This window comes from Zingiber officinale, chromosome 6A (assembly GCF_018446385.1).
Source record: "Zingiber officinale cultivar Zhangliang chromosome 6A, Zo_v1.1, whole genome shotgun sequence".
In the NCBI taxonomy this organism is placed as follows: Eukaryota; Viridiplantae; Streptophyta; class Magnoliopsida; order Zingiberales; family Zingiberaceae; genus Zingiber; species Zingiber officinale.
Window position 1 is genome coordinate 136,290,946 of NC_055997.1, and position 9,883 is coordinate 136,300,828.

At 42.9% G+C, this 9,883-nt stretch overlaps 1 protein-coding gene across 1 annotated transcript; it reads right to left on the minus strand.

The window, feature by feature from the left end:
* Positions 1 to 6,123: 6,123 nt before the first annotated feature.
* On the minus strand, positions 6,124 to 7,837 carry LOC121998255 (BTB/POZ domain-containing protein At5g41330-like). Its single transcript, XM_042553075.1, has one exon. It carries the CDS (start codon positions 7,755 to 7,757, stop codon positions 6,309 to 6,311), a length of 1,449 nt encoding a protein of 482 aa, XP_042409009.1. The 5' UTR covers positions 7,758 to 7,837; the 3' UTR covers positions 6,124 to 6,308.
* Positions 7,838 to 9,883: the final 2,046 nt, after the last annotated feature.

Below are 9,883 nucleotides of genomic sequence, written 5' to 3' on the forward strand. Positions count from 1 at the left end.
CCTCCGTACTGTCCGCTTGAGCCTTCTCCTCCTCCCCTTGAACTATGATCTTCAAGAGTTTTTCCTCTAAATGAGAAATTTGATCTCTTAACTCAATTATTCAGTAATATTTGTGGATAAGATGTTGTTTCTTTCTTTTTGATGAGTGTCTAGCTCTCGAGCACCTTCGAATCCCTATGTTCAAGAAATAATTTTTTACCATGGGACATAATACATGACAAAGATATAATGATGAGAGCAATTATACTTATCTGTATCATCCCTTCCAAGATATATTTCCAAACTTGAGTCTAATTGAGATCATGCAGAAGTCTCTACTGCCCAAACTAAGTCGTTGCAGGTTCACAGTAGAGAAAATGAAAGAACACATATTGTGGTAGGAAGAGGAATGCAATATAATTTTGAGATTACAAATCAACAGGAAAGGACATGTGGACTCCTTGGTAGGAGGAATCACGCCCTCTCTAGTTGGTCGAAGGAAGCAAGTGGCTGGGCATCTGATCTAACAATATTGGAGGAAGAGGGGAATGTTTCGCCTCAGCGTTGGAAGTCGAACAAGTTGTATCTGTAGGTTCTATAGAATCCTTGCGGTGAGGTCCGTGTGTTAAATGTTTGAAACTCCTCTTGGGATGAGGGAAGGAGGAGGAAGAGCTCGTATGAAGTTAAAGAGCTTCTGGGACACTAGCTGATAAAAAGGTCATGCCAACCAGAGGGGAAGTAGATCCCACTCGATAAATGGATGGGGAAGAGGATGAGCCTCCCACCTCTAGGTTTGATTCCTACATTAAGCTCAATCCTCCTTGTTTGGTGGGGGATTCCCTAACCTACAATGGAGCATCAACTCGACCTTCCTCTCCTACAGAAGAGGTGATGGGATTGAGTGTCTTCTTTTTCATTGTCTTCTTCTTCTCTTAGACAGGCTTCTTGACGATTCGTGTCTCTACGTTCTGAGGACTAGAATCCCTGACTCTTGATCGAGACTCTCAAGGCACTTGGGTCAACCCGATTGCACCAGGTTTTTAGGAAGTGGAGATAGTTTACCTGACTTCGTCCTTTTCTTAGCAGGTTGTTTCGTAGGAAAAGTTCTAGGAGGAAGATCAGAAAGAGCAGCCTCAACCTGTGCAAATCATGAACCTCTTCTTCTTCATAGATTATTCTGTTGCTTGCATAGAAGAAGCTCCGATGTTCTTTAAGGCAACAACTGGGGGAGGAGGGGAAGGTACGATCTTGGCATGTGTGGTCCCTTCCTGATCTTGAGTGCATAGCTCTTTAAGAGCAACCAACATGGCGGGCTCTGTAAAGCACACAATAAGAGGAATGCAAAATTATATGAGATAACTAAAAGAAAAGTTTGACATACCCAAAGAGAAGGATGGGCCATCAGGTGTAAGACTTAATCTCAGTCGGACGAGAATGAGCTCCTTCAGACTACTACCCAAAATATACTCTCGGCCTCTTATAGATAGAATGATCTTTCTATAGCTCTCATTGATCCTATAATTGAGAAGGGGAGGTCAGGTCGGTAGGTTTATGAGCCAATCAAATGAAAAGGGTATAGGTTGGGGGAACACATGAAAAAGTATTATCTCTTCCATCCCTTGAGGGATGATGGAGCTCCAATTAGAAATAGAAAATCTAATCGGACTATGGAGAAAAACATACCTGACTTGGACATTTTGAGTTGAAAAAATAGTAAAAAAGGATTGTGAAGGAGACACAATCTAAATAAGTCACAATTGCATAAACCCTGGTTAGGAATCGAAAGGCATTGGGACTGAGTTGATGAAGTGGAAGAGAAAAGTAAGCAGATACTTCTATACGAGGGGATTGAGGCGAAAGCATAATCCATCTTCTAGTTGTGCAGGAAGAGAAGGTCATTTGGTCACTGTAACGGATAAGATTCCATGATCTGAAGGTATGTGGAATTGAGCTGCTAGAATTTTACATGACTCGTTATCTAGCTTTGATATACTATTTTCAAACCAAAATTGTAAATCCTCCTGGCTAGTATTAGATGTATCATGAGAGGAAGAGGGCAATCGGATGATAGACATATCTAAGTACAAGACTAACTTAGCTTCTAAAGTAAAAGAAGGGAAATGATAACTTACTCCAATCAGAAGAAAGACGTGGGGAGAGGAGAAGGCTACGAAGCTATAGTAACTACAGTAAAAATGCACAAAGTGTCATTTTCACATAGCAGAATTTGCTTTTATAATTCGATAAGCTGGTATCGTTATAAGTTATAGATGGTCAAGATCAGATCTAATACTACTAGCCCAATCAAACGATTAGAAGTGACCACCCTTCCTAATAAACCGTATGAGTATGGGAGGGCGTTGTGGATATCGAGCTGCTCGACGAGATTGCATATTGAAAGACTTGCAGGCAGAGTCAATTAATTGTGATGGTGGCCACTAAAAAATGGTTCTTTGTACATGGAAAAAGTCAGAGCACCGAAATATAAAGCAATATATCGAGCGTTCAAGTGTGCATAGAGAAGGCACATTATATGATAAAGGTTTAGAACTTCGAGTCAGCTGACATTAGCACCATCAATGTTTCAGATGGAGAGATTGACAGATGTGACAGTAGAAGGAATCAAGACATGGGTCATAGACAGGAAGCAAACAAGACTCGAATGAGTAAAGTAAGAAAATATGTGGTATGCCGAGATGTCATCCTTCTCGAGCAGATAGAAAGCAAGCATATCCTTTGAATCTAGTTATTCTTAATAGCATATACTAGGATACCTCAGATTGACCCTCTATACTTACTCTATAGTTGCAGGCTTGATGCCATCTTCACAAGGGTAGGATTCATGTGATATCCATAATGGAGGAGACCACCTTATGGTTTACACTCAAGATAGTCCTCACTATTACAAGAGTAATTTCAATTCCCGATCGAGATGGGATGCGTTTCAACTTAAATAGTTCGCTTGGCTTTGAGTCCTCCCACCTCCAATCCTCAACTAGATGCAAAGATCATTATTATTACTGCCCGCAGGATCGAGCATCTTTCTCGGTTCTAGATACAAAGGTAATTCTTATTATTGATCACGGGATCGAGCACCTTTCCTCAGTTAAGATAAAAAAAGTCATTTTTATTACACACCACGGGATCGAATACCTCTCCCTGATTTAGATATAAAGGTTATTCCTATTACTAGCCACGAGATCAAGCACCTCTCCTCAATTCCCCGGTCCAAACATAAAAGTATTCTTATTATTGGCTACGGGATCGAGCTTCTCTCCCCGATCCAGAGATAAAGGTTATTCTTATTATTGACCACGGGATTGAACACTTCTCCTTGGTCCAGAGACAAAGGTCATTTTTGTTACTGGCCATGGGATCGAGCACCTCTCCATGGTTCAAACACAAAAGTCATTTTTATTATTAGCCGTAGGATCAAGCACTTCTCCTCAGTCTAGACACAAAGGCATTCTTATTATTGGGTGCGGGAGGGTGCGGGATCGAGCACTTCTCCTCAGTCTAGATACAAAAGTCATTCTTATTATTGGCTACGGGATTGAGTACATCTCTCCAGTCCAGATACAAAATCATTCTCATTACTAGATGCAGGATCGAGCACCTTTCCCAGGTCCAAACACGAAAGTCATCTTTATTACTAACTGCGGGATTGAGCACCTCTCCCTGGTCTAGGCATAAAGGTCATTCGTATTACTGGCTGTGAGATTGAGCACCTTTCCTTGGTCAGACATAATGGTCATTCATATTTCTTGCTACAAAGTTGTGCTCTTCACCTAGATGTTTATTCAAGAATGTAGATGCTCCTCCCTTGAGTTGGCCTATAAGGAGCAACATTTGGGGAATATTAATCACAAATTTCTTCTATCTTCAAAATCTCTATAGCCAATGTGATCGAAGCTAATGGCGGATGACATACTAAATGCAAATCTCTTCACTTTCTAATTCATCAGACTTCATTTAATTTCACTTTTTTACTTTGACTTGGAGAGGGGACATGTGATGCCACCCGAGAAAAACCCACCCCAGTTGAGGGCCTCTTTGGATCTACTTCAATCCAAAGAAGTCGAGGTTATGCTGCTTTGGGATGAACAACCACGTCATGGCCCTTCTATGGAGGAGCTCGGTTGAGCTGGCTTCTCTAGGGGTTCACCCCTCACCTCCTTTGATATGGAGTCAGTATCCGTTAGTAGTCTCCTAGAAAAGTGACATTGGACGGATAACTAGACAAAATCGATAGTACAAACCAATGGCTACCATCGCAGGTGAGAAGGTTCGCTCGTGTGGTCAGTCGAGGGGTGGTGCCTCAAGCATGTGGTCATCCACATGGCTCATACCGAGCTAATGTGGCAACCGACCTGGATCCGATTCAACTGAGGCTTTATAAACCTTCACACAGGTAAGTGAATGTATGATTTTGTTGACATGGAAAAAAGACTACTTCATTCTATCTTCCTCTCTCGAGCTCCTCACACTCTTCATTGTTCCTTTATTAACTTGATCGTCGGAGGGGCAATGCTGGCGACGCCGGCCCCCAACTAGCGCTTGATGATCTCGATATCTCATCTCTCGGAGGTTACCTTGGTCACCACTGATAAAAAAGGATGAAAGAAGGAAGGTGTCTGCACGGGTGAAAAGAGACACCATCAATAGATATTTGATTTTTTTTTCTAGACTTTGTCTTTTTTTCTGTCAATATTTATTAGATGTTTTATTATTAACACCTATCAAGTAAAAAGGTGAAGTCATCATCTTAACAGTCTCTCTAAGACGATCCCACACTCTCTAAAAGGGATAAATCATATAGGACATTTGTCCTAGCACAACAACCAAACTGAGAATTGATCCTAAAATCTATTAATATAATTACTCATATAGATAACTATGTCAATCCGTGGGACAATATATCTTCCAAACTGCATCAACACCTATCGAATTTTATTGATGTCAACACCTAATTTACTTTCATTCACTATCAACACTTTAGTGACTTTTTTTTATTGTCAACGTCTCTTGAACTTTCTCTTTGTTTCGGGCTATCCAACTTGTTTCTTGCTATCCACCTAATCAAAGTTTAACTTTCCTTTTGCATAAATTAGGTAGCTGATAGTGACTAGCTTCTCCTCAGGGGACTCATGTCTGCTCCTGGAAGGATGTAAATACCCAACAATTATGAACTAAACACAATCACACTCGATCGCAAGTCAAAATGTAAAGTAGAAAGCGAAAAACAACTCCAAGAAAAGATAAAAGGCAGGCATGGGATGGGATGGGATTGAGAAAATAAGAAAAGCAAAAGGCATCAAGATCCCGAGCATATGCTCCGCATGATGCCAGACACAGACACAGACACAGACACAGACGCAAGATGAAGACGAGCTAAAAAGGAAAGACTAAGGCCAAGGCCACCATGTGGTGTCACCCACTGCATTCTTGTGCTCGCCGCATATCCTCAGAAGATGCCCCTTTCCCTGCATATATAAACACTCTCAAACCCTCTCCCTAAACCCTCCTCCGCCTCTCACTCGAAACCACCATGTGACGACCCGGCGGCCGACGTGGGTGCATGGTGGTGATGTCGCCGGCGTCGTCGCCTTTAATTATATTTCCTTCCAGCTGCTACTGCTTTATATATGAATTATCTGCGTGTGTTTGTGTTGTAATGTAAGTTTAATTTGTAGGGCAACTTGGAACCTTTGGCATTTGTGATTCGCACCTTCCCTGCGTAGTCGTGCCACCATTATAAACTGCAGGTCCTAATTCATGTGAAGGTGGCTGTCATTTTGGTCTCGTCTTTGGGTTAATTAATGAATGCGTATGAATAAGCCTTGTTTCCTTGATATATAGCTTAATTAATTGGTTGCGATATATCTGTTGCCTTCAATTGATCGGTTTAAGGTGTTTGTGTTGCATAAAATGGCTGATTCTAGTGGAAACAGGTATATCATGTTTCTCCACTAAATCTTCTGTTGAGGAATCACCAGTGCAGCAGCTGTCTGAATCATAGTTGGAAGTGGCACTGCTGCTTGCCACTATGCAACTGATTCTTTAATTAAGTTTTAACTGTCTCCAGTTCTCTTCAAGTTCGAAGATCATACCTTAACAAAAATCAGAAATCTTAGGATGGAACTGTGATGGCAAATGCTTATAGCATACATATTATCTATTAAGTCGACACTGTAAAAGTACATTCCATTAAATTACTCATAATTCATCAAAATCAATCTACTACCTGAGTAAAGGTTACAAGCTATGCTATGAACAAGAATTAACACATTGGAAAGAATTAGAAATTACCTAAGAAGGTAGCTAGCTAGTCAAACCCTGGCTGAGGTTTCCCAGACTTCCACACACTGCTCAGCCTTCCTTGCCACCACCATTCTGTTGCCTCCGAATCCCAGAAGGTTTATCTTCTTCCCTTCAGCTACCTTTGAGCCGCCCATCATGTTCCTCTTGATCACTCTCTCACCCTCCAGTCCATCTTCAATCTTTGTCGTCAAAGATCCCATCAACACTTCCGTCCACATCTCCACATCGGCGCCTCTGCTGCAGAACACATGCCTTCCGTAGCTCTCGATCCGGCATCCACTTCCTTCCTTCTTCCCAGTTCCCAAATTAGAGCCGGATCCAATGCAAGTCCAGGGATTCTCGGAGCTCAGATTCCGGATATCCGCCATCAGAACTTCGCCTGAGTTGATCCCCACTTTGAACATTGCCGAAAGGCTATCAGAGACTGTGATGTCTGCAAAGCAGTCAGCTTTCTCTTTACCATGCCAGACTGCTTCCGCCGACCTCAAGTCCCAGAGCCGGATGTCACCGGAGAGGCCCGAAGGGCCGCTGTGGGATCCAGCGGCCATGAGCAAGTTCAATCCGGGAACCCACTGCAGCTTCGTGGCAGGAATTGCGGAGTCCAGCTCGGCCCCGTAGATCTCGCGACGGGCGATCTCGGTGACCGGCTGGAGTGTGGCGAGGTCGTAGGCGAGGATGGCGTTGGCGTTCCTCCGGCATGACTCGTAGCTGCAGAATAGATGGTCGGAAGAGGAACCGATGGCCTGGACGGCAGACGCAGGGGCGAATTGATGAGGAGACCACTGGAGGACGTGGCTGACGGGACTTCCGGTTCGTCGGAGGTCAAGGAGGTGGAGGCCTGGGAAGTCTGTGGCCCCGGCGGCGGCGAGGGGGCCGAGGGCCAGGAGGGAGTCGACGACTGGGAGCGGGGTGAGGGCAGTCGCGCGGCGGCGGAGGGAAGGGTCGAAAGACGATACCTTGCCACCGTGGGCGACAAAAAGGGAGACATCGGAATCGGCGGCGGGGGCGGGGGCTGGGGCGAGGGCAGAAGGGGAATCGCGGCCGGGAAGGGGGAGGAGGAGGGAGGGCCGGAGAGCGAAAGCGTCAAAGAGGGATGGATGGGAAAGGGCTGAGAGAAGAACCGGATGGAGGGAGTAGAAGCGGGCCTCGGCGAGGAGGTCGTCGGGATCGAAAGCAGAAGCAGCGCGGGAAGGAAGGCGGCCCGTGCGGAGGAGGGAGAGGAGGCAGGCAAAGAGCTCCGGGTCGCGGTCAATGAAAGGGATGGAAGAAGCAGCACTGCCGTAGGCGGAGGAGGCGAAAGAGGAGAGGAGGGAACCAGAGCCGGCGACGGAGAGGGTCTGCGCGGTGGTCTGGAAGATCTGGCCACCGACGTTGAGAGTGACGACGTTGCTGCTGGGATCGGCAGCGGTGTTGTTCACGGAGGAGAAGATCGAGGCTGCGCTGGCGAACGGCGGCATCCCTGCGTTGCTTTGCTTTGCTTTGCTTTGCTTTAGGGCGTGAAGACGAGGGAGGAGAGAGAGGGGGGATTTGATGACAGCGGCGCACGGTGCAAGTGGATTTGAGGAAGCGCGTGGTCAAAATTGGAGATCAGAGAGGATAGGTTTGGGCGTTCGGTTACTGCTGCGTCAATAATATGACCTGACGCTGCCAAAATTGAACGTTGACTGGAGTGAAGGGGCCCGCAGATGCCGGATCAAGGAGGAAGGAATTCTTCCCAGTCATGCCACGGCAACTATGTTTAAAGGCGTATTCGGTATTCCAGCTTTTAAAAGAGCGTTTCATCAATTTTTTTATTAAAAAATGTTTTTATTTTAATATTATTATAATAGTGCTTATGTAAAAAAAAATCAATTTAAATTTATATTATAAACTTAATCAAATTTATTTTATATCAATTAGTGCTTCTTATAACTATTGCAGTAGTCTTTTAAAATGATTTTGACAGTGAGTTTGATTTTTTTAAAATAATTTTAATTAAAATTAAGGGAAGTCATATCGACCAAAAAAAAACATATTCCCCCTCCCTCCCATTGGCTTGGTATTTCACGGACTTTTAAGTACATCTAAATCTTTCCCATATTTATAATTTTCACATCAATATCATACATTAAATATCTCATTCCTTAAATATTTTAAATTTTATAATTAAATATTTTCTCATCTATTAAATATTTAACTCTCAAATATTTCAAATTCTATTAAAAAATATGTTTTAATTTTTAATTAAAAAATTAAAAAAAAATCACTTAACATAACTCTGTATCTAGTGATTTCAAATCCCCTTAATAATATCCTCTTCTAATGAGAGATATTTGATATTGAGAAATATTTAGAGAAATATTTGTTCGACAAATAATCTATCTAAGATTTTAGAAATTAGCAAAATTTAAATACATCGAACCTAGACTGTAGAGTGGGCAGATCGGCCAAGTGGGTCCAACGTCAGAGTGGCTGAGAGATCGAGGGACAGTGCGATCGAGCGAGCATAGCAGAAGAATAGACTGATCAAGCTGAGTGGCTGACCAACAGAACAGTCGACCGAATGAGCGGCTGAGCGAGCATGTGGCTGGACGGGAGGCCGAGCGAGTGTGCGGTCGAGTCCTGCAGAGTTTCCTTGAAATAGATTCTCCCCACCTCCGGCTGTGCTTCGAAGTTTTCTTGGGTCGTCTGTTTCTCAGGATATAATAGTTAACCGCGATGCACACCAAGCTCAGATCAATGGGCAATGTAATAATCGATTAATGATCATTATTCGTCAAGCAGTGGAACACCCACGTTGGTTGTTTCACTTAGGCAAACCTTGCCTCGACCAATTTGACATTTGGCGCTTGCAAGACATGCTCGCACACAAGTTAACTTGGTTCAGTGTAATCCGAGCCTTGGATTTACACCCCCTGCGCACCCACGCTTGAGAGAAAGCCTCTTCCTATATATTTATTCACATCATCAATGTATGTGAATTAATATAAACCAACTAATATGTCTTGAAGCTCCTAATATGGGACTAAAGTTCCATTCACAATGGAGCTTTATGCCTCTTCCACCTCTTCTCCATTCACATTTATCCAACAATATCCCCTTCAAATATCTCTACTGTGGATAGAGTTATAAACAAGTCAAGCCGAGACAAACTTTAGGGTATCAAGCTTGTTTGATAAGATAATCGAGCTAAGCCAAGGCAAGTTGAGCCTAAAATAAACTAATTATTTGAAATGATTGTTCAAGTTTGTCTTGGTTTATTTTTTATGAGCTTGAACTTGGTTTGTCTAGATGTTATCAAACTTTCAATTTATGCTTAACTTGAACTTGGTTCGTTTAGATATTATCGAGCTTTCAATTCAAACTTGACTTGATTGTTTGGAAGTTTTATTTATTTGATTGGTTGTTAAGTTTGATCATTTAAATTTGTTTGTTTATTTAAATTTTTTTATTTAGCACATTGATAATGTAGGACCTTGGCAGCCGACTAGAGGGGGATGAATAGCCCTGTAAAGGAAAACAAACCTTCCTCCAACTTTAGAGTTTTATAAGAATCAACACTTACATAAAAGAAATAAGTGTTGGTGCGGTTAGCACTAACCAT

What these genes read in the sequence shown, in the direction of transcription:
- LOC121998255 (XM_042553075.1), bottom strand. Translation starts at nt 7,757, where the DNA reads ATGCCGCCGTTCGCCAGCGCAGCCTCGATCTTCTCCTCCGTGAACAAC.